Source organism: Tachypleus tridentatus, chromosome 12, assembly GCF_004210375.1.
Source record: "Tachypleus tridentatus isolate NWPU-2018 chromosome 12, ASM421037v1, whole genome shotgun sequence".
Classification (NCBI taxonomy): Eukaryota; Metazoa; Arthropoda; class Merostomata; order Xiphosura; family Limulidae; genus Tachypleus; species Tachypleus tridentatus.
The window spans coordinates 2,658,094-2,684,598 of NC_134836.1; the positions used below are offsets into that span (position 1 = coordinate 2,658,094).

General features: G+C 34.7%; 1 protein-coding gene across 6 annotated transcripts in view; it reads left to right on the plus strand.

Moving 5' to 3' along the window:
- Positions 1-23,583, plus strand: part of LOC143235156 (uncharacterized) — an 80,188-nt gene extending 56,605 nt beyond the window's left edge. For 5 of the 6 annotated variants that reach the window (XM_076473035.1, XM_076473033.1, XM_076473034.1 and 2 more), the window contains 6 exons: positions 6,150-6,267; positions 8,425-8,521; positions 9,810-9,883; positions 14,123-14,237; positions 15,208-15,257; positions 22,778-23,583. In XM_076473035.1, coding sequence (XP_076329150.1) covers positions 6,150-6,267; positions 8,425-8,521; positions 9,810-9,883; positions 14,123-14,237; positions 15,208-15,257; positions 22,778-22,935 — 612 coding nt within the window. In that variant the 3' untranslated portion in view covers positions 22,936-23,583. Of the gene's footprint in view, positions 1-6,149; positions 6,268-8,424; positions 8,522-9,809; positions 9,884-13,504; positions 13,620-14,122; positions 14,238-15,207; positions 15,258-22,777 lie in introns of those variants that run through there. The other variant, XM_076473036.1, reaches the window with a different exon arrangement.
- The last annotated feature ends 2,922 nt before the right edge of the window (positions 23,584-26,505 follow it).

Consider the following 26,505-nt stretch of genomic DNA (forward strand, 5'->3'; position numbering starts at 1 on the left):
GTTGAGTCTAATTTACATTTCTTTCAGCCTAATTTTGTTTTTGTACTCAATATGGCTTGTTTGGCTACGAGATGTTTACTCTCTTAGCTTTGATACGGGCTTGAATTTTCTCTTTAATGGCCTCAATACAGGTTTGCTCTTTTTTGGACTTCAATGTGGGCTTGTTCAAGCTCGATTTGTTTGAGTTTTAATTGGATTTCTAACTTATCTTTCTGACTGAACTCTGATTGGCTGGTGGAGGCACTAAAGTATTCCATTAATGCTTCCTCAGAGAACAAATCACCATCAACTAATATTTCAACAATATATTTTTTTAAATCATTTTTCTCATTGAATTTTTAACCTCTCATTCTAAAATTTTGGCAATTTTAAGAAATTCACTTTTGTTATATTTTTCTAGTTTGAAGGAGGGTGATTTAAGGAAACCTTGATAATCAGACATTCAAATCTTGTTGGTATTGATAAATATAAATTGAATTATGATTTGAATTTTTATTGAATTTTCTCTGTGATTGAGAATTCAGACATGAGCCCACAATTTATTATGTTATGTGTATTATAATTTATTTCAGACAAGTCTCTTTTATTATGTAACATATTTCTATTTCAAATAACCAGAAATTTTAATTTTGCAGCTAATTAAATGATAATGTGTATCAAATTTATGATATTTGCCAAGAATTTTCTGTGTCTTAGTACATCTAAATGGTAATAGTCAGATATTAATAAATTAATAAATTTGCTCTACAAGTGTTGATTTATAATAATGAAAAATAACAAATATAATAAATTCTAGGGAAAAATTCCTTTAAAAATCTTAGTAACATATATACATCGTAAAAATTGTTTAGCAATAAATTATTAACCCACTTATAGCTAATTGCAAAAGTTATAATTTTCATGTACTAAAAAATGTATTTCTGACAGATACTTTCCTCTTCTCACAAGGTTAGCTATTCCCATTTGGTGATGCCCTGTTTTTGTGAACCTTTTTATTACACATACTGCAAACCTTCCACACCACACCACTATTTAATAAAGTGATTTCAGCATGTCTCTCATGAAAATCATCTTGCTTCACTATTCCACCAGTAGGAGCATAGTACACTCACGTGGTGCATGTAACTCCCTCACTGCACCTCTATCAAACTATCACTTTAAAGTTTGGCAAATGACCAAAGCACTGGAATTGAATGAGAAAGAAGGGGGAGAAGTGTAAAAAGAGGGAAATACCTATCAAAAATGCATTTTCAATATAGGAAAATTATAACTTCCAAACTGATACTTCCCTCATCTCACATTGATAAGGAGGAGGGACTGGTACAAAGGAAGAATAGATGTACTCCCATCAAAAGCATATGATGGATACCTCCAATATAAGAGAGTTAGATCTGCACCATTTCTGACCAGGTATACTCTCTGCCCATATGTAGAATGTGTAAAATATTATGGTGGAAAATGAAAGGAGCACATCCGAGGGGGAGAGAATGTGGTAGGAAAGTGATCCTAACCAGAGAAAGATATTGTAACTCAATCCTACAGTGAGAAAAGTGGGTAAACAAGGATGCACCCTTGGGTGTAAAGTAACTAGGGTGAGGTGGACCGTAATCAGGAAGTCAACAATATCCAAAACCTCCTAGTGGGACACCAACATCCATACAAAGATAGGCTGAGGTTCATACCATCTTCACCTCAAACACAATAATCAGGGAATTAAAAACCAAAACTGACTCTTGGGTTTGATGCAAGATTAACTCTGAGCTGTCAATCCAGGAATATGACAGCTGGTATTGAGAAGAAGTGTATCACATGCAATCAAACCCCCTCAACCATGAAACCTCCAAATGTCAATAACATCCCTGTGAGAGGAAAGAGAATGAAGAATAGGCAAAGGTAGAATCCAAACAATCTTGCATACCACCACTGTGATTCACAACAGAAGTGGATTGAATCAAGGGAGGAAGGTAGACAACCCAAAAACCTGTGTGAAGACATATTTATTGGTTCACTCTAAATTCAATCAGGCCCTGGAGTACAAACATCCACATGGCAGTAGGACAAGGGCTCTCAATTGAAGAGGCAAACTGCATTTTCAATGGCTCAATTCCAGTGTTTGTGTAAACAGTATTAGGAGGCCACATCATTCAGCAAGGTAATGGATTAACTCTTTTGGAGGCCTAATCTCATCTACATCAACAGAATACCACTGCCCTATTCTTGACTGAATGGGTATAGCCATTTTTTTAGAACCCATTCAGAACAGTGCTTTTATGATTAACCACCCTAGAAGCTTGGAACTGGTTATTGGCAAGGACTCTCATATTCCACTAGAAGAAGAGGGAGGTGAAAATGCATTGGAGAGTTTGGAGGAATGTCATCACCTGAGATGGTACAATGGATGATCATGAAACCCTATTTTGAAAAGCAAACATTGATTTATTCAATCAAGGCATGGCAGAAATGGACAACTATCCCCTTCTGCTTTACCCTTGAAGTTAATTCATGAGTGATATGGTCCTGAACTGGCATATTTGTGAAGCAAATACAACAAGATTATTCACCTACATTTGATCTTGTGAAACACCTCAGTTCAGAGGTGAGTGTGTGAAGCCACGGAAAGGAAATCTCTAATCAACGTAATGTACAGTTCAGATTTAGTTTTAAAGAATGCTTTGTCAGGTACTACTCATCACATATGAAGAATGGGTCCCTGAAAGAAAAGAAAGCATTAATAGAGATTTACCCATTGTCAGAGACACACTGAAGTCTAAACTGCAACCACAGATGGAAGACAAAAACCAGAACAAGCCAAAACTACAGTATGATGTAAATAAAGGGATATTAATATGTTTGAGTTGGGCCACATGCCAAGTTACAGGATGTCTTTCAAATACCAAGAAAATGAGAAGTGAGAGAAAAGGTTAGGTGTTTAATTTGATGAAAGGTAACACAGAAATATGGTGAGAAGGGGACAAAGAGGAATAAGCCAACTGAACCAATCAACATCCAGACATCTCTGGATGAAGAGGGTTGCCCTGGGATAAAGAGACAGGAACCATCAAAAGAAGCCATGTCAGCAATACAACAATGAAGGGCATGCACAAGACATAGAAGTGTATACAGATCTGAAAGGGAGAAGAGAAGATAAATAGAGGAAAGGGATATAGGAGAGAAGGAGGAATTACTCTTCTGAGCTGCCAAGGTTTTGGGAAGGAAAGATCATTCTGGATAAAGGCTAATATAGGTATGACGGTAAAGTTGCATGTAATGTTGATAGCAAACAAGCCAGATTGCCAACATCCACAGGCTAAAAGGAGAAGGAAATATGTCTTAATTGAGAAGTGAACCAAAGAACAAGAAGAAATAGGTTTCAAACAGAGATAAAGTAAGTGAATGGAGTACGATATTAACATCCTGGTCAAGAAGAGCAGAAAAATGGAGTGATCTTGACTGGGTACCACCTTGGTGATTGATATAAGCCACCACTGTTGTACTGCCAGAATAAATCATCACTAAAAAATGTCTGACAAGGAGAAGATAGTGATCCAAAGCTCAACACATGGCCATTTATTGACAGACCACCAATGAATTGAAGCATTCTGGTAGATGTCTTGCACACCCTTAGCCCTAAAGGAATGTGTCCATAAACAGATTTAAGTATGGATGAGGAGGAGATAGTGGGATACTTACTGCTGTGAGTGGCTTTTCCAACTGCCAAAGTAAATCATCTTCAAGGGCAGGAGGAATGGTAATGGGAGCATCAAGGGATCCCAAGCACAGTTCTATTGATCGTGCAAAGTCCACTGAAGGGATTGCATGTGTGCTTGGTGGAGGAGGATGAGAGATGTCATAGAAGACCACATCATCAAAAACGACAGAACCTTGCATTCAGAAAGTAAATGAGCAAACAGTGCATAGCAAACTGACAATTCTATAGAACAGAGCTGTAGAGGAGAAGGTTGTGCCTGATTGAGGTGAATGTTAATAATGACACTTAAATGTACAAGATATTGAGTAGGATGTAGGAAGGGCTTCTCCAATTTGATTAACCAACCCATCCACACAGTTTTGAGAAGGAGCTGAAGAGTATGACTGGCCGACTCCTATTCAGAATGAGCCGGAAGAATCAAAACATCGGTGGTGAAAGTATGTCACCAGTAAACAAAGGTCACAAGTTGAGCTTCCACAGGACCCAAACCCACCAGGAAGTCACTGGAATTGTTGGTGTCATATTGTGTGATATTAAGTCAATGATGAACCATGGCACCTCAAGGAGGGGAAAGTAAGGGTTGGGAAGATGAAAGATAGGAAACTGGAAGTTCTGACTGAGATGAACAGGTAACTGGATGTGAAAGGGTAGATTGTTGTTGGGTAGATACCACTTAAGACTCTAGGGAATCCGGGATTGTATCAAAGATGAAACATCATAAGTATGAAATTATATGCAAATTCTGAAGAAAAGAAGCATGTAAATGAGTTTAAGATAAGACCTAAAAGGTTCCAACAATAGATGAACCATATTAACAAAAGTAGAGCCAATGATGACAAACAAGCCAATGTGGAGGTCATTGGGGAGGTGATATTACCAGCAAATCTCTTAGGATTTCTGTGCAGATCATTAGACAGCAGATGAACAATAGAAAGGTATTTCAAAAAAGTCATGAGGGTAAGACAGAGGTGGGAGTGTTAGGCACAGATGAGACTAATGTGGGGTTTGGGACCCACACCACAAACAGGTAAAACTGAACCCAACTGTTGTTGGTCGAGATGTGGACAGTCAGCCCAATGATATGCTAAAGCATAGTGATTGATATCCTGTGAGGGATGAGGCATACTAACACCATCACCCAACTGAGAGGCAAATTGGTCAACGTGAACCCAAATGTTAAGAGATGGGGAAAAACCAAATAGGGTCAGATGTATAGTCATGCAGTAACGGAGGATGTGAGTCATAATATAAAGAAGATAAGACAAAACTTCACACTCGAGGAAAAGTAAAAGGAAAACAAAACATGTAGGGCAAAATAGAATCCTTAGGTGGGGCATGAGAAGGCACAGCAAATTTGGGGGTTGGATATATATGGTCAAAGTCCTTATCAGCCTGCCCTGGTTCTACACATTTGGGAGGAGTGGGGGGAGTTCTGGAGATAAAAGTTGAGTCAAGTAACTTTCAATCACCATGTGAATAAAATGATGACAAGTTGCCAGTACCTGAAACCTGTGGTGAAGTACCTGTCAAATGTGAGACACTGAAAGTGATGACATGAATTTCAGTTGTAGCAGTTGAGAAAAGTGCTTTATGTAAAATTAAGTGCAACCAGAATAAGGATAAGTGCACTGGACTGCTCAAACATTCTTTAGTATATTAAATTGAAATCACTTTGATAAATAATTAATTGTAAAGCACTATTCATGACAAAAAAGAAAGACATTTGAGCACAAGCTCTGCAAAACAAGAAATAATAGTTTGGTAAAGGTGCGTAGGAGGAGTCACATGCATCGAATTAGTGTACTATGCTCCTATTGGTGGAGTAGTGATGCATGATGATTTACATGAGAGAAATGTTGGAATAGTTTGGTTCCAGTAGGAGAGTGTGGAAGGCTTGTAGCCTGCATAATGAAAACATTTGTATGCAGAGGTAGCACCAAATTGGGATGGTTAATCTTGAGACTGGAGAGAAGTACAATTTCAGAATTTTACTTTATAATGGGAATCTTAGTTAAGTTTTGGCACTAAATTTATGGTTAAAGAACAGTGTTATTTGCCACTGATCTTTTTCTAGTCAACTGATGAATACATGTATGAGTTTAGTTTGAAATAATTTTTGGATGTAGACATTATGACGTGTTAACTAGCATGGTCTGTAGTAAATATATTGTTTATAACCTGATATTATGGTAGTAGATTACAGAACTCATAATTTAATTCATGCAGTGTTATTGAAGATAACTTGGTGCACCTCAAAATATTCAACTTATAGCTAAAACATATGTATTATTTTAGGGCATAAGAATTATTAGCTAACAAAATAATAATTTTCAATAATATTTCAAGCATTTTTGAGACATAAGTACATATAATTCAGTTTTCTATATCATGTACATATATATTTCTAATTAACATGATAACTTTATTGGTGTTTTATTAGGTCCAAAAGATTCCAATGGAGGAAATTCAAACAGAAATGAAGGCCATTGACCTTCAGCAAGATAAACTTGAAAAAATTGGTCGTGAAATTGAGATGAAGATTAGAAATCACAAGTCAGGTATGCTTGTTTGTTAGAAAATGCAGATATTCCTAGAGAGTAAAAAGTTTTTTGTTTTTTTTATAAATTATATACACTGTTTAATATTCTTCAACAAGAAATCACAATTAATATCTTATGTTTTTTCTATAAGCAGTTTGTCATATATATTTGATTGATTTTCAAGTACTGATGCAATGACATACTACTGCAGATGTGAAGTGTGACACCAAAGGTGACATGTTCAACAGCTATATATTTGGTTCATAACAAACTTATGACAATTTAATAATACAGCTACCTTTTTAAACACTATAGCTGCCAAATGACACTACACTGTCAGAATAGGAACCTTCTTTGTTTTCCATATTAATAGAAGGGCTTGTACAATAGATTATTTGGGACAACTAAAGGCTCTGAAACTAAACCCCTAATGCCTAGTTTGGAGCAATGTCATCACATAAAAAGTGGCACTTATGTTTATGAAAGATAACTCTGATCTGAGAAGCCATTCCAATGAAACTAGGCAAATCTCTTATTATTATGAACAAAATAACAAATGAAAATTTGAAGTTGGCAAAAGCTGATAAATTTCCAGTCACATTTCTAAACTTAGAACAGTTTTTGTCAGAAAGGTGACATTAAACTGGTATCACAGTATTACTATATGACTATATATCTGTTATGTATCCTAATGCAACTCCAATGTACTTTTATACTTAAAAGTGGACTTGGGAACCAATATGTGTTTGTAGGAAAAGGTCTGAAAAAATTTGTCAAGGTGGATAGGATTCACCTCATAATCTTTTGCAGGAATTTGTTATAATGTGGCTTATGGATGATGATGTATGATCATTATTATAGATATTACAGAAGTGAACACATCAACAGTTGCATGGTATTGAGAACATTATTCTTATTAAAACCTAGTTAACCTGCTCTCTGTCAGTACTAGGTTTTGTGCTTAACCATTCCATTTAATTAATTATTAGTAGAAAAATCTCTATAACTTAGTAATCTTTCTGTTTTAGCTTTCTTCAGACTTAGTATTGTCAATGCAGTCTTTTACCAAGAAATAAGTAACGTCTATGATTTAACTTTCCCAGATTATGCATTTTCAGAATACATTTTTATGTAACAGACTTGATAATTTAGTTACACATGTACTTCTGTGTTTTACTTTTCCTTAAAAGTATATTGATTCTTCTCTCTCCATTTTTTATTTTTCTTATGAAAACTAGTCTTATTATTTCAGATCTGAGATGTACATTATTAGCTTAAAACCTACACAGTTCTTAACATAATACAAAATAATAAGTGCCAAATTTTAACCAAAATTTGTTTTTTTGTTATTAGTTCTATTTATTTCAAATTTTCTTTCAGTGCTTTTGAACCAAAAAATGTTATGTGGTACTGTTTATTACTCAGTTGCTATCAAATCTTAATTTTCTAAAACATTAACTAAACTTACCAAAACTTTTTTAACATCTAATTATTTCTTGAAAGTGTTAGTATTTTTGCTAAATCGTATTACTAATTCAAAATGCAAACTCTTGTTTCTGAATATGATATCAAAAGTTATCTGTGTGAACTGCTTATACCATTACCATTGGTGGAAAGCTCTAATACAAATGTTGCAATTTCACAAGTATTATTTTTTAAATAGTATCTCAAGTCTGGCTTGTGGTCATTTTATGTATTGCTAATGTACAAACTTATATTTTAAAACTTTTTATGTTGTGTTTCTTTTAATGTTTTTCTGTGTAACTTGTTTCATCAGCATGAACTCATTCAGTCTCCCTCTGAATCAGTAGCTACTATATTTAAATTCACAATGCAATGCTTCATGATCTGTGTAGTCCATTAAATATGTTAGTATTGTGTGAAAGCATTAAATATATTAAACTCATTGTAACAGTTGCATGTTCAGTCTAATAAAAAGATCTGTTTTCACTTAATTTTAATAGCTGAAGATTGTGACTTTTATTATTAAAGAGTGAAACATTACCACAGACTGAAGTCATATGTCTCAGTGTTCTTCTTTTTTTTAATATTATCTGTGATTAAATGTTTCTATACGATTATAAAAAAGCAACAACAACAATAGAAATTGGTTTGTGTTAGGTTTGTTTTTATATATTGTGAGCTTTCTTTTAAGTAACTTAAACCTCCATACAGAACCTGAATCTGCAATAGAAGAACTCATTCTGGAACTTTTTGAGCTCGTCAATCTCAAGAATGCTCTCTTCCGTCGCCAGGCTGAACTTGTGTACCTGTATGTCTTTCATTTTATTTTCTAGACTGAACTTATGTAATTCTTTTATATTTTTTAGGTTTTAAATGCAGATGATTACACCTTGCTTTATTTTTTTATTTAGATTAGTGGCTAATCTGAACAGATTAACTTTATTGTAACTTTCTAATCTTGTTCATAACAAGTTACTCTGTGTGTGTATGTCTTTATCTGATTTTGCTCGAGAAAGACAATTTTTTTGCACTTGTATGTGTTTGCCAAATCTAATTTGAACTTGTGACTAAGCTGAATTCACTTTTTTTCATATCTGCCTATTCTTGGTTAAGCTAAACAATTTTTTTCTTTATCTTTCCATTACTGATGACTGAGATAATTTTTATGTCTGCTTTGTAATTGAATAAATTGGGTGTATTTAAATATACAGGGTGTTAAGAAAGTCACTGTGCACTTAATAAATATATAACAGACATGTTTCAATATAGAATACAGGAGGTAAATATGAATGACAATTATAAACAATGTTGGCATCAATACAGACCTGGATTTGGTTTCAAGACACCACTATCAGTTGCTGGCTTGAAATAGACTGAATAAAATATGATTACAAAACTGCACAGTGAATTTTCAAACACCCTTTATATGCATATATTTTTGCTAGTTTTAAATAATGTTTCAAAAACATCACTTTTATGAGTATTTTTAGGAAATACCAAAGATTTTTGGAATGTGCATTAAGCATGTTTTATTGGGAGAATTCTGATAAAAACATCTGGAGGTATAAGCATTGTTTCCTTTAAAAATTTTCAAATGCAACTTTTATGTAAACTAGCTGTCCTCTCAAACTGATAGTTTAAATTTTCAAATGCAGCTTTTGTAAAAACTGGCTATCATCCAAAATCAGTAATTTGAAAACTTAATTGCAGTTTTATTAAAAACTGACCATATTCTCAAACCAATAATTTACAATTTTCAAACACGGTTTTCTTGAAAACTGTTTTCTTTCATGTTGGTTATTTAGGTTTTCATTTGCTGTAACTGTAAATCTGCACATATGTCAAAGAGTACTATTTAACATATAGAAAGTATTGTTTGTTTTCTGTATTAGTGTTCAATATTTTGAAGCTTGATTAGAGAACTTCGGTTCAGTTCAGTATTTTTCCTTCTCTATACATTTTCTTGTTTGAGTAGCATTAGATATGATGCATAGAGATTTAATATAGTTCTTAGAACAATACACTGAATATTTTTTTTCTGTTAGCTTTTACTCTATCATGTTCTTATTTTAAAAATGAAACATTTCTCATTGTAGTATGCGCTCTCAGAAACTAGAAGAAGAACAGGTAGAACTTGAGTTTCAGATACGATGTCATATGAATAAATCGAGTAAGTCTTCAAGTTATTATGAAGCTTCCAGTAGTTTATAGTTTCTGTTGTGTTTTGGTTTTCTCAAGGCTACCCTAAGAATGAGTAATTCTTTTTCATTCTTTTTTTCTTGAAAACCTTGTCACCATTATTTAAAACTGTGTTTGTTTGATCAGAGAAAAGTAATGATATGGCCATAAAAATTGTCCTGTTTTTGGAATTGTAGAGAGTGTTAACATTATTCAAGCAAAGTTGTATATGTGTATGCATAATATGTATAAGAAGTGATTATTAATACAACCCAGCCAGGTGGTTAGGGCACTTCATTTGCAATTTGAAGGTTGCAGGTTCGAATCCCCTTCACACCAAACATCCTCGCCCTTTCAGTCGTAGAGATGTTATAATGTGATGGTCAAACTCACTATTTGTTGATAAAAAAAAAAGTAGCCCAAGAGTTGGTGGGTGGCGATGACTAGTTGCCTTCCCTCTAGTATTTTACTGCCAAATTGGGGATAACTAGTGCAAATAGCTCTCATGTACCTTTGTGCAAACTTCAAAACAAACAATGAATATAATTCTATGTAGTTGTATAAAATATTTTTCATAATTATGAATAAATGATTCAAAGACTTGTACAATGCTAATACAGAAATTTGTTTTCATTTTTGTAAGCAAATTGTTGTAATCATAAATAGTTTAAGCAAATTATGATTCAGAAAAACAATTTGATAATGTTTTTATATAAATATACTTGAGGTACAAGGTAAGTATTGTAAATAATTTTTCATCTGCCCTTTTCATTTCTTTGCCATTTTGGTCAATATAATTACTATAAAACTCTACAATAAACATGAGATTATTAGAAAACTCCCAAGTAGAAGGTTTGAAAAAATCAGCTTTGGTTTGTAAAAAAATATAAAAATTCTCCAAAAACATTCAATGTGTATTCAGATTTGAATTTTTGAATGTTGAGGTATTATTTTACTCATTAGAGACATAATTTATAACAGATTTGTGAAATAACTAGAGAAACTTCAAAAAGGTAACAAAAGTTTGAAAACTTATCACATTTTGAATAATGATAGATGAAACAAACCTGAATAAGGAAATAGGATACGATGCATTAACCCTGTTGCAAAGAGTCATAGGTCAAAGATCATGTCATCTCGTTTGTTGATTTGAATTCAAACTTTTATTGAACTACTATTTTATGAATTTATCTTTCTATGTTTTATTTCAAATTGTAGATTATAATTAAAATTTTCTTGTTATACACTATTTAATTTTTATTTAAAAGTAAATATTAAACATACCTAAAAATTGATTTTTGTGTGTCATGTGGTATGATGAATGTAGCACTGGTTCAAATTAAATGTTTGTGATGTCAAAATACAAGGTGTATAGTTTTTTATGGATTAAAATTTAAAATTACTAACATTAACAAACTAGAATATAAAATAATTACTTTTTTTTTCTTGAGCTAACACTGTATTTAGTGAATCAAACACAGTTGTCCCTACTCATCTCTTCCCATTTTGGAGATTGTCCCTCATATATACTCTTCAAAACAAGAAACGCAAAAGGGATATGTTTTTTATTTTGAAGAGAAATATATGTGATAACGTTACAAGCTTGGAGTATGTGATGTTACACGTGTTAAGGCACTGATTGTCAGAACAAAATGACAATAACAGTTGTGCACTTTGAAAACGGAGGAAAACATTGGATTTTTCACCAAAATGCATTCGTGTTCAATAAATTTGTTTGAGAGATCTGCATGTTCTGCAAGTGCAACATGTGCAAAATCCCTATAAAAGTGACGGGTTCTCGGTTTCCATAGCTCAGTGTTAAGCCACCGACACGCAATACAGTTACGCCAAGACTGACTTAAGCACAACGCAACAATGCCATTGGTCGCTTGGAAGCAGGCGAATCTCAATCAGATGTTGCCAGAGCTGTGAATGTCCACCCAAGCACCATCACAAGGCTATGGAATCGTCACCAACAACATGGATCAACTCCTGACGTCCACGATCTGGCAGACCTCGTGTGACCACGCCCGCACAAGATCGCTACATTCGGTTACGTCACCTTCGGGATAGGACCACCACTGCGACGTCTACTGCCTCAACCATACCAGAGCTGCGTAGGATTTCCAATCAGACCGTACACAACCGTTTATGAGATGCAGGAATCCGACCTCGACGTCCAATCAGAGGCATCATCCTTACCCAGCAACATCGTCAAGCACGGCTGCAGTGGACTCTGGCACATCAGGTATGGCCTCATCGACGATGGAGGCATGTTTGGTTCAGCGATGAATCACATTTTATGCTTCGTAGGCAGGATGGAAGGACCCATGTTTACCGTCGCCGAGGTGAACGTTTTGCAGCAAACTGTGTGCAGGATGTTGACAGATTCGGTGGTGGCAGCATCATGATGTGGGCTGCCATTGCCTACAATGCCAGAACAGACCTTTTGCACATTCGAGGGAATCTTACGGCTCAACAATATGTCGACGAGATTCTTAGGCCCCATGTGCAACCCATCATGGTGAACATCAACGACGTTTTTCAACATGACAACGCCCGTCCTCACACAGCCCGACTCGCCACTGTCTTCTTGAGACACCACAACATAAACGTTCTTCCCTGGCCCTCCAGATCACCAGATTTAAACCCCATCGAACATCTTTGGGATGAGTTGGACCAACGTCTGTGACGGCAACAACCTCAACCGCAGTCTCTACCTCAGCTTGCAGCAGCTTTGCAGGCTGAGTGGACAGCCATTCCACAGGATGTGATTCATCATCTCATCGCTTCCATGGGCAGGAGATGCCAAGCGGTTATTGATGCTCACGGGGGCATACTCGTTATTGACGTTAAACTTCACCTAGTGAGCGTGGACTTCGCCTTTGCAGACTTTGGATTTTCAGCAGTGAATGTGCAAAGTTTCACACATGTCATACAGAATTACCCAGAATAAATTTGCTAACAATTTGTCTCAAATTTTGCCTTTTGTGTTTTTTTTTGAAGAGTATTTATTTACTTTTATATATGATGTGAATAACCAGTTTGAAGCTCAGGATGTCCCCTTAGTGATTTCTCAGCCATTTTGAAATATAGTGGTGTCTTTGTTTTTTCTTTTGAGGCAAACTTTCATGCTGGTAATTTGAATCTTTAGGCTATTCAAAATTTTGTATTTTTAGACTTAAGTACAACTTAGTTAATAACCTTGATGAGTTATAATGAAAATCTGTGGTATCAATGAAGTATTTTATGATTTTTTGGTTATTGAAATATGTATATATAAAATCTTAAAAAATAATTTCTTTTCTCATCTTTCAAGTGATTAAAATTACTCTTGGACAGTCATGGTACTAAATAGTGTTTTCATAATGCTAGTGACCAGTGGTGATAAATGAAGCAAACCTGAATAAGGGAACAAATCTAGTATTAGCTACTGGTTTGTTTGTTTCACTATGTGGCATGTAATGCAATATAAATGTAACTTTTATATGCTTCAGCTACTGTCTTATAAAATCATTTTAATTAAAAAAATGTGTGCTATAAAAATTAATTCCTGACAAAATGCTGCAAAAAAATTGGCTTTTATATCCTTATACTAAATTCTTTCTTCTAGGCTCTCCAGTGGCACAACAGTATGTCTGTGGACTCACACTGCTAGAAACTAAGTTTTGATATTCATGGTGTTCAGAGTACTCATAACCCATTAATTCCAAATAATCAAAATAAAATCAGCCTTCTTTCTAGAAAGATTGTCAAAATAGCTTAGTATTTTATAAAATGTAATGTTTTTTAATCATACCATCTGTAGGCACTACTGTCAATATTTTAATGCTACATAAGTACCTTTTTTCTACAAAGCACTCAGAAGTCCATAGTGTAACACATCACATTGGTATGTTTTAAAAATTATATTTTTCTAGAATTACTGAACAAATTGCATACGTGGTACAAATCGCATGTATTACAAGAAGTGATGAAATCACTCTGTGAGATCTAACTACACAACACATGACTAAATTTAGTTTATGTCATAACAGAAACTGTCAACTTTTGTAGAACTTGAATTTCACAACTTACAATTTAAACAGATGTCAGAGGTATTAATTTTACTAATTACATTAGCACAAAACAATCTGTTAACATAGTCACCATTAGTTACTATAATTGTATAAATTAAAAGACTGTAACCACAAAAAATTTATTTTAAAGATGGTTGTTTATTTTCTTTTAGTTGCATCCAGAAGTGAACTTGACAAAAAGCATGAAGAAGAATTGCTTCAAAAATTACTTGATGTTGTTGAACAGAGGAATGAAATTGTAGAGTGCATTGAAATAAATCGTCAAATGTAAGAATGAAGCAAAACTACTACATTATCAGGATGTCTAGAACTTGTTCTTGTAACTAGTCAAGAAGTCAATTTAAATTTATTAGTGATCATGTTATTATCACAATATTTAATTGTACGAAAAGCTAATATTTCACTTGTTTGTCAGGAAGTGCAATATACAAAGTAACTCTAATTTTTTAATATTACAGCAATTTAAATGAACATTCTGTCTTATCTTTTTCAGCTGAAATGATTTAGTTACATAGAAACTCTATACATCTTCCATATTTATGATTTCCCGTACAAGTTTGTATGTTTGGGTTAATTTTTGAAATTTTCCATTCACCTTACTTTTGTCAATTTCTTTGCAGTTTGTGTTTTTAGTTTATTTAGAATTTTAATTTATTATCTTTAGAACTTATAGAACTCTTATTGTAGTTGTTGTTTTTGTTTATTACATGACAACTAAATTCACCTAAAGTACAGTTGTGTTTCACTATTTATTGCAGGCACTTAATAATTAATTATTTGATACTCTCAGTTCAAGGTGAAATTCCATAGTTACAGAATTTAAGAAAACAAAAACAGTTGTATGTTTTCTAAATATTGCATTTATTATGGCTATGATTTTCTGTTATTGCCAAAATCATGATCATAGTGAATGAAGTATTTGTGAAACCTACAGTAATCTTTGCTTTTTAATTTGATGTTTTATAATTGAAATTATATATTATTGTAACTATTTAGAATTTCACGCTTAGTATTTAACTATTTTCAATGTAATTATTAATTAAATATGTATTTTTATTAGTTTACTGTTCTTTTATGTCTACAAATGTATGTTGTACTGCTATTGTGTAAATGTGTTTGCTTGAGAACTTAAAAATTACCTATCTATTGTTTTATTTTTTATTTGTTTAAACAACTTCTTGTTCCCTTTGTTCTAAATATTAGCACAGTGTTAACTGATTTTGTCATTTGGTTTCAGAGAAATTCAGGAAGACCAAAGTATCCAGGAGAAATTGCAGCAGAAAAAAAGTGAGTTTTTCCAACATGCTGTAATTTTGCATGCTTAATACTTGTAATTAACTTGTACTTTTCAACTAGACAAGTACAAGTGGTCTCTTTGTGTCAAACATAATGTTTTCATAAATTGTAAGTAGACAGAATACCAGTAATATTAACTCCTGAGTAATTTTTTTTATCTTAACAATGTATGTCTTAGTAAAGTAGACTTTTAATGTTTGTAAAATGTTGAGAGTTTATATATGTTGATTGTGGTATTTTAGGTTGAAAATTATATTGAAAAACATTACTAACCTCTCTGCGCCTCTGAGATCTATTACATTTTTGCACAACTGACATAGAATTTTCTGTGCATACCACAAGCTTTGAACAAACCTCCATCCCTACAAGTGTCTAAACATAATTCTTTAGACTATGAAGCAATCTTCACAATGCTGTAGCCATCCACCAATACAAGGGTGATAAATCTCTGTGTGCAGTAATACCATGAGCACCAGCACACAAGCATAGACTCATTCTATCCTTGGCACTGCTTATGTTCAGACGTATTTGTTTCTTATGTTGTTTGAATTGCTAATCATTTTGATTGATCCCCTTTTTTTTATTTAGTGCTATGGTATTTTTTTCCTCATTGCAACTCTGTCCTGTCTTCCTGACTGCACTTTCTTTTCTCTAGCCGCCACATTTATTCTTTGTATTACATAAAAGAAAGAATACGTGAAAGGAATATGTTCAGAGGCCCAGATATTATTCTTCAAGTTTTTCTTCAAGTGAGCCAATGCCAAGTAACTGTAAATATCATGGATACTTTATAACTTCAATTACCACAGTCTTGTGTAGATTTAATGAACCATGGTATAAAATGTTACCTGCTGATATTCTTCAAGCATGATATTTCTACTACCATGATCATGTGGTTGGTTCTTTTCTGTTTACTTCATTTCCAGTTCAGGTTCCTTCTTGTTCTGTTTCATTGCTTTCTTTGGAACTTGCTTTGCTTGTAGTTGATTTAGTGAGATCCTAACCTTTGCTAATGACTTTTCTTTTCATTAAGAGGAACAGATACTTCCACTTTTTCTGTTGGCTAAATTCATAAATCAGGTATGTGGCATTGTCTTTTTCACCTGTATATTGTAATTACTCTTGGGTTGTTTTACTTCATTAATCTCCACATTGATCAACATCTACCTTGTCCATATTGTTTTTGTGGCTTTTGATCATGATCATTGTATCTTCGGTGTGGATTCCTGCATGTGGTGAGGGGACCTTTCATGGAAGGTTCCGTTCTTTCATTTTACCTTCTCTGGGATCTAAAAATCCACCCACATGTTTGTCATGCTTGGTGACTCATGAAGAGGAGAAGAGGGTCCTGGTGGTTGAGGGGTTCAACCCTAACACACCACATTGGCATTGAATTCCTGTAGATGGGCAAAGATGGAATTATGATGCCAACCAAATTCCTCCTTTTAACACTTACATCAGCACGTCAACCTATCACCATTAAGGCAGCAGGTTATCTTAAGTGCAAGGTGCAGCCATACATTCCAAACCCTCTCGGATGTTTTCAGAGTCAGCAGTTCAGTCACTTGAAGACATCATGCCATTGTTCCTTGACGTGTGCTCATTGTGATAGCAAGGACCACAATGCCTGTGAGTGTGAAAGAGACCTTCATTGCATTAATTGCAATGGCTCTCACTCATCCTACTTTCATTCTTGCCGTAAGTGGTTGGAAGAAAAAGAGGTCTAGTGTTTGAAGACAATTCAAAACCTTACTTACCCTGAGGCTCGAAAGTTACTGTCCACCGTTTCATCTCGGACGTATGCTGCTACACTTTGTTCCACTACTACAGTGGAAGCACAGACGAATCTCTCTGTGTCTCCAAAAGAATCATTCTCAAACCATATCAAAAGTCTTTTGACCTACATGATTAAAAAAGTTGATGAATGAACATCAACACCCACCTCTGTTCCTAACATACATTCCAGCAAACCCCAAGATCCCTTCCTTTGGTTACGGGTACAAGCATTTACTCAGGTCTATCTTCTCCCACCACAAGATGCAAAATGATCATTCATTCATGCCTTCAGTCGCTGAAATCCTCTTCCAACGACACAGACCTTTCCAATTGACCCAGGACAGGATTCATGGAGGTCGACAGACCTTCCTTGAATAAATAATAAAAAAAAACGTGGTCAAAAACAGTAGGGCTCTCCACCCAATTCATGTACACATAAATAAAAATGGCCACCTTTATACCACACATCAAGCAGCTACGAATCAAATGTACAAGAGCACTGAACATCATCCATGTTTTCTTTTCCACCACTTGGGGAGCGGATCGATGTTCTATGCTAAAAATATATTGTGCTCTTATTCAATCAAAATTAGACTATGGGTCACTGGCCTATCTGTGCCAGGACCTCGGCTTTCAAGATGCTAGACCCCATTCATCATCAGGGATTTCGGCTCTGCATCGGGGCTTTTCACACTTCTCCAGTCCAGAGCTTATATGCAGAGTCTCATGAACCTCCTCTACACCTCTGCCATTCATCCAACTGTGCCTGGATATGAAGGCCAAAAGGAACAATGGGATGCATGGTTCCTTTTGGCCTTCATATCCAGGCACAGTTGGACGAATGGGTCTGTCCTTGGATAACATTGCTGTGTCCACTGGTCAACCCATCCCACCATGGCTTATTACAATCCCCAAATGTGACCTTTCTCTAAGTCATCTGAGAAAAGCAAATACTCCCGACTGGAAGTACCATCTGTTATTTCCTGAACATCTTTCAAACCATCCTTTCATTTCTATTTATACAGATAGTTCAAAATCAGGTGACTCTGTGGGCTCTGCCATGGTTTGTTGTGATTCGGTGGTTGGACTCAGAATCCCCTCTATGGTTTCTGTGGAACTGTATGCCATTTTTCTTGTCCTGGATCACATAGAAGCTAAGCAGTACTCAAATTGCACTATTTATGCTGCCTCGCTCGGTTCTCTACTGGCTCTGGAATTGCTCCACGTTTGTTCTCATCCAGTTCTCATAGGTATTGTAAACCAACTGGCCCATTTCTCTTTAACATCTACTTCTATCCAGTTTCTCTGGATACCAGGCCATGTTGGTATTTGTGGGAATGCGCTTGCCAACACCACAGCTAAATCTGTCTGCTCTGGCACTATCACTGCTGTCAACTTGGAGTGAGCAACGTGAAAACAAGGTTTTCCAAATAAAACCCTCTATTGGACTTTGGCCATCTTGTTTCTGTAAGGATCGGAAAGAGGAAATTGTCCTAACTAGACTATGCATTGGTCACAGTTTTTTAACTCATTGTTTTCTTTTATCTGGGACTGATGTGCCAATGTGTTGTCTGTGTGACACTCATGTCACAATAAGCCACATTTTACTGTCTTGCTTGTTACGACCCTCAACAGTGGCACCATTTTAAACATGTTTTGTCCCAAGGTTTATCCCTAATGTTAGGCAGTGTCATTGGTGATGATGACACTGTCCACCTTACAAATGTTTTTAGTCTTTCAAAGGCCATTAATGTTTTTAATGCTATTTAAGTTTTTAATTTATAAATTAGACCTTTTTTATTGTAATTCCTTTTTAAGAATTAAAGTGCAACTAGTTCAATTTGAAATTAGAAAATGGCTGTAATGTCAAATAACTCGAAACAAGGACTGGAAAGGCCAACTTCAGGTGACTAAAGCTGCTGTTTGAACTACCCATTAGTCATCCTGGCTAGTTATAATAATTAAAATTATGCTTCAAAAAGACCTTTACAACTTGTATTACTGTAGTTTCTCTCTTACCACTGTAAGCTAGATATAAAAATTGGTTTTAATGCTATTTATGTTTTTAATTCAAAAATTAAACTTTGTTTTGTTTTACCTTGATTCCTTTTTATGAATTTTAATAATTTTATTGTAATTATAAATTTTTACCAGATCTTTGGTGCAGATAGCCTAGTTACTTTGCACCATAAATTGCCAAACCAACCCACCAATCATGATTGTTGTATATTTCTTGAACCTCATTGTCTTGTATCCTTTCTGTCTGCTTATAGCTCTTCCCTTTCTCCTTCTTTGTCTTTTATTTCCAGCAACCTGCCTATCTTTTCTTTACCCTGTTCCTTTGCTACATCTTCACCTTTCTTTGAGGATCTGCATTGTGAACCCAGTAGTTTTGATGGGGAAGCCAATTTTTATTTCTTTAGCACTTTGTATACTATTTCTTCCTGATTGTAATTTTTATGTAATTTCTCTTTTCTTGGGATCTCTCCTGTTTGAATGCTTTCCTTTCAGTTGTCCACCTTTCTCTTTTCTATCTTTTTAACCCATGTCTTACCTCTTTTCTCACTGAACCAGTTTTTGTGGATGTTCCCAATTCTTTGGTGTCTTGGATTAGAGGTGTTTACCTTCAATCCTTTAGTTTCTAACTCACTAGATCTTGGATACCTTATTTGCCTATCTCCATCTCCTTGTCTATGTCTTATCACTTCTACTTGTCATTCTCCTTCCCACAAGATGGACTTCCTTGGCAGTTGGAGGATTTCATTTTTTGAACTGGTTCTTGGGCCTGGAACAGTAGATACCTGCCTTTTCTTCCTTGCACACTTGCAATCTCCCTTCATCAGCAACCCTTGGATTATGCAAGTTCTTTCATATGATCTGTCCCTGCTTTTCTATACTCCACCTCTTCTTTCTCTTTGTCATTTTCTCTCTCTAATTCTCTGCATTTGACATCTTCCTGGAAGTCTTCTTGATTCTCATGCAAGGTAAACCATAACCTTCTCTTGCTTTGGGGGACCAACCTCTCTCTACTCATGCATCTCTTTCAATGAGATCTAGGAGACTGTTGAATATGTTTTGGAACTCATTGTGCCTCTTCATTTACCTTTGTTTCACTCTTTATCATGATGGCTCAGTCACTCCAACATAACTTGGGGTATTCTAACCCACCCCTTCATTTCACTTGTATTTTTGAACTGATTCCTTTCCTTCCAGTTGGAGGGCAAGGAGGAGTTTTTAACACTTTCTCTGGAGCTTAGACTCCATTTCTATTTCTTAACAAATATTAGAACATGTATAAATCTTTGGTCACATTTGTTGGGTCATCTCAAATTGATCCTTTCTGATACTATGGTAATTTCTTGCTTTAATAATCAGGATAACATTCACATTCAGAACCTGTGCTTTACCTGTTTTTTTGTTTTTTTTTCATAGGCCCTTTTGGACAATTGTCATTCCATGAGCAGTGTTACTTACACATTTTGCCTCATGCCTAGTACTGTTCCTTTCTATCAACTGTTGTATACTTTTACACACTTGCAGTTGTCATCATTTACATGTTCATACCTTTGCAGTGTTTCATTCCCAAAAATCTTTTATGTTAAAGCTGTTCAGTTAAAGCTGTCCTTTGCTATCACATTTGAACAGTTTCTTCTTATGACTTACCTCTTCCTCTAAGGTCTTATCTTCTTCTACTTGTTTGATTGGATTCATCTAACTAACATGTTTTTGTCTTTTTTTTTTTTTTTTTTGAGGTAAGTAAGACTGAATGCTTTTTAATGTCACTTCCAATTACATTTGGCATACCTCTGCTTCATTTGTCTTCTTTTGATATCAGTCATTGGAGGAGGGCTTGCAGGCTTGAATGCTTTTTAATGTCACTTCCAATTACATTTGGCATACCTCTGCTTCACTTGTCTTTTTTTGATATCAGTCATTGGAGGAGGGCTTGCAGACTGGTATGTGTACTTCATCTAACACATTCATCTCCCTTTGCTTAAGTCAGTGAGCAGTTTCATATACTTGTGGTTTGTGCCTCTTTCCATTCTACCTAGAGGATCTGGTGTAATGAGTTGTAGCTGCTGATTTTAATTTCTAGTTCCATCACTGGTTTTGTATGTTCTGTATGATCCTGGTACATTTCATGACACTGCCAAAGAAAAAAAGGCCAAAAACCCATGTAACATAAGGAACTTAAAACTACTTTACTTATATATGGTGCAGTTGGATCTCACTAAGTGGTCAGTGTTACCTTATAGGAAATGTATATCTGAAATCTGCATTGAGCAAGGGAGTACTAACAATGTTAAACCCATCCTCCCCTACTCTATGTCCACCATTGAAATAAGGGTTTTTGTAAGACTACTTTTACAGTAAATCTGTATAATTGATCTGGCCATTTACACACCTAATTCATACTTGTTATCTTTAGTTATAGTAATCCATTACACTGCTTCTCTTTGGGGATCTAGTTCCAGGTGATTGTGTTTAATAACAGTGATCCACATGCACTTTTCATTGTTCTCCCCTACACGTACACTCTTTCTGGGGAAGTCACTGTAGAAAGTTTTCTCTGTAAGTGGTACCATCTTCTTAGTATAAACCAGCTGGGCCTAAGCCTTCTTTAGATGTAGGGAGAATTGATTGGGAGTGTAGCACAAGACACTAGTACAACACCTACCAAACAACGTCCAGTGTTTCCAGACATTATGTGTAGCTGGATGCAAATTAAACTTTGCTCTGGATGTAGATGAGGGTATTTGCTCCTTCCATCCATCATAATATTATCTATCAGTTGCATGTAGTCGACTAAAAGAAAATTGGTTAAAGCCACACTGCAATTTCTTTTTCCCACCTTAGTCACATGTTAACACTGAATTTTCATGATATCCTTTACTATCAGAGTAAAAGTCATTGAATGGAGAGTTTTCCCTGCTTCACTAGGTGGTCCTTGGTCACATGGAAATCACATCCAAAGGGCTTTCCTTTTGTGCAATATTTCAGAAAGAGCTTAGCTGTTTAATTGTTAAGCCCCACCCCCTTCACCATTTTCAGTCTGGGATTCCAATTCTTTGTGGTGCAGGAAGGTAGGTAAGATTTTCTGAAGTTAATATTTTCTTTACCTGAAACTGTACTAGAGATAGATAGTTAACTCTCTATGTTACCTTCTACTTTTTCTCCCCTCTCTTGATGCATTTTGTTTACTTCATTAAAAAGTGAGTCCTTATCATATGCTAGAGTTCATGGGGATTATTGAGTGTGGAGGTTATGTCACCCTCCTATTGGTAGAGGGCTACAGCATTATGAGGATTATGTTATAGACTGGTGAAATACACAAAAAAAACTTGTAGAGGTGGGAGTTTGGTCAAGGCTTGTGATATGCACAGGAAATTTCATAATAATTGCATATGAGGAAATAGCTTTTGGTGATGCAAATAGATAAACTTCAGGTAAGGAAAATGTCTGTTTTACTTCATACAAAAATTTCCATATAAACCGACATCGTGTACTGTAGATGTAAGACCTACTAAACAAGATCCATGCTATATACCAGAACAAAACTGTTCAGTGTAGCTACAGTAGTTCAGATGACCTAGTGTTCCTTACTTGTGTTTGTCAGTACACTAGTTATTTAGTGAAGATAAAATACTTCAGGTTCCCTCATAGCAGTATGTATTATTACACCAAGGCATCTTGTAAAATAAAATCATGACATAATGATCTCTGCATAATTATAGATGTCCTTGAGGAAAAAGATAAAGCAAAGAAAAATTCTAAACTCAAGAAGACGAAAAGTAAAGAAAAGGCAATGAATAAAGAAAAAGATGAATTGGAACAAAGTAAAGAAAAGACAGCAACAAAAGTTAAGAAAAAAGGGTGGTTATCAATCTTGTAGTTTTATGAAGTTGTAGTAACTTGTAATGTAATTTTAAAGTCAGTGTGGATTATTGAACTGTATAACTTGTTTTATTAGAAATTTGAATTATGATATTGTTACATACTATCACCTTCCATCAGTATTTTGTGATAATTGTAGATCTAAGGATAAACAGATGCTACTTAACTGTGATCATAATGATAGATACTGTTTCCTTTATGATTTTTTTAAGCATTCCATTTCTGATTATATTGATTAAGAGCTATGGTTTTGGTTCATCCTGTGCTGTGGCAACAAAGTCTTAGATTTTCAGGTTTGTTTTCTATATATGTTTGTGAGAAATCATTTTATTGCTCATTTTTATTTCTTTTTTTACTTATTTAAGAAGTGCCGTATTTTTAAAATAATGACTAGCTGAGTGTTTCCTTTAAGCTTTGGTACTATTGAGGTTTTGCAAAACATTTAATATATTATTTTGCTTTCTAAGATACAGACTTGCCAAAATACAATATGTAAGTTGGAAATATATTACAGAGCTTGCCAATTTTGAAGTTGTTATATTGTAATTGTTACAATTTTATTAAGCTTCCTATATAAAACTGAGAAATTATTTATAATGCATACAGCATTGTTGTCCAAGTGAATAAAAATAAATTTTCACAATTATCATGTTTTAAGTTCTTCAATTTCAATATATTCATTTTTGCTTCATAAACACACAAACATTGCATGTGCATACGTTCAGTTGTTTCTGTCAACATTTATTCCAAAAAACCCAAGTACCATCACTGATTAAGTTTCTTTCTGTTTTTTAATACAGTGGCAGACCCATAAAACATGTATGTTTCTCACAACTCATATTTCTGTAAAATGTCAGAAGAAAGTAATGCATCAACTCTGGTACTAAAAAGTTCTGTATCTAAAGAAGATTCAGAAGCATTGTTCTTAAGCTGTTTTGTTACTTTAAAAATTTGATCAAAATATAAGAACATTAGTAAGCAATAAATAGTTTTAATGTGTTTACATTCTATAATGTATTTAGTGCAGCCTTAACCGACTATTTGTTCTTTAAAAACTTCTATTAAGTAAGCAATTGATCTGTAAATGAAAACGGCAGTAACTGATATATAAAACTCAGGACTCAATTAAACAATTAACACATTTGTACTTATGTGCATATAACAGCGTTGATAACGCACATTTTTTCTGTAGCTGAGTGTAGTGGATCACAGAAATCCGAAAGAATGTGACATCTTGCACATAACGTTCCAGAATTTTGTTTCATTGACTGCCGCCATATTGAAAGTCAAACATTCCTTTCTAGCGTTCCATTTCAAGACAGGATCAGCTTTACATGTTGTCAGTGCCGTAAATATTACATTTGAAAACTACAGTTATTCAGCTTCTAACTAACTAACTAACTTGACAGTAATTTAGGTTATTATATCTACCAAGCCCAAAAAGGGCTTGTGAGACAACTAGAGATATTCAGAAGCTCTTGTTTGTTTCTCTTCAGCTCTGCATGCAAGTTTAGGATTTTTAATTATACTGGGGAGCATATTGTCTTAAGAACTTAACGGTAGGTGTGATACGTACCGATAGTTATACTAGCGTTTGGTATTTTTAATACATGTATGGAACTGGGATCTTGAAATGAATTATTAATAGTAGGGGTAGAGTATATGTAAAAACGGCTCGTTTAGGTTGAGAAAATATTTTACGTAGAGGAGCGAACAACGTTCCGACCTTCTTCGATCACCGTCAGGTTCACAAAGAAAGAGGTAACAGACCGGAAGCTGATCACATGTTTGAAAGGGGTTGTGTAACTGAATGTCGGAATGTAGAGGGCGGTGTTAGGTGTTTGAATACATAATTTTATATTATTTATTATATATTTTTTAATATAGGTATAAAGGTGTTCCTTTGTATTGGTTTATTTTGGGTTTAAGTTGTTGTATAAGTAAGGCTTCTTTAATTTTGCGTTTGTTTATGTTTGTTTCTTTATTTAGTATTTGAGTGTTTTCTATGATTATGTTGTGTTTATTTGACTTGCAGTGTTCGAAAACGTGTGAAGGTGACTTTTTATGTTCTTTGAATCTGGTTTCCATTTTTCTACTTGTTTCTCTAATATATACAACAACTTAAACCCAAAATAAACCAATACAAAGGAACACCTTTATATCTATATTAAAAAATAATAAAATAAATAATATAAAATTATATATTCAAACATCTAAACCCGCCCTCTACATTCCGACACTCAGTTACACAACCTCTTTCAAACATGTGATCAGCTTCCGATCAGTTACTTCTTTCTTTCTTTGTGAACCTGACGGTGATCGAAGAAGGTCGAAACGTTGTTCGCTCCTCTACGTAAAATATTTTCTCAACCCAAACGGTCCGTTTTTACATATTTATTTTTCTCTACAAGTGGGTTTTCTCGACATCACTGATTAGGGGTAGAGTACTGTTTAGCCAGATTGCCACTGAGGCATCCAAGGAAAGCCCATCCTAAATGAATTGATTAATACAAGAACGCTGTGATATTGTATTTTAAGATATTACATATATTCGATATAAAAGAATTAAACTTGAGTTGGAATAAGATAGTATACGTTAAATTTTCAAGAGTTTTGAATTAAACTTTCAAGATATTAATTAAAGAATTTGATTAGATATTTTAGTTGAGATTACGACTAATCATACTAGATGAGATTCTTCCCAGGGCCTGGGATCTACAGATCCAATAGCCGGAATTTTGATGTGTGTGTGTGTGTGTGGAGGGGGAGGAATGGGAGTATCTAGAAAAAACCACTTTTACTGGACAGGTGCCGAATAAGTATACCAGTTCTCAGAGCTACAAATTAAATGTGTTATTGCATGTATACTAAAATAAATAAATATAAAATTCACTTAGGTCGTGGTGTTATTGATGATATTTAACGGGAAAATACACTTAGCCCAAGAAGCTGTGGTGGACGTGATTCGTGGAAATTTGTGTTTGTGTGTTCCATGTTAATATGCGTTTGTAATAAGGAGAAGCGAGTTGAATAAAGGCTAGTAAATTGACGACCCCGATTACTAGTGGTTGGACACTAATGGTTTACAGCAGATTTTACTGGAAGTGACGTTAGTAAGTGCTTTAAGAACTGGCAGATTTTGCATCTTGTGTGAAGTGAACATGAATAATGAAGATTCTTAGAATATCCGGGAAACCTGCTGTGCCGCAAGTGAACGCATGAAAGTTTGCTAAACTGGTTTTTCTCGAACACTAACCAGTGATTTTTTGTTGTTGTTTTCTTGTCATGGTGAAACCTGGTATTTCTCGAATGGCACATTAAACTGGTTTTCTTTGAACGCTGACATTGATTTATTTATTTATTGCATGGTGAAAACTGGTATTTTCTTGAATGGCGCAAGATATCAAGGATGTGACAAAGGTGTCGAGTTCCTGAAAAAAAAAAATTGTAGACCTGAAGAACTGGCACAACACCATTAGTTAAGTATCAGTGAACAATTATATGGTTAAAGGGATAATTACGAAATAATAGAATGACTACTTAGCACATTACCTCAACCACGTATAGT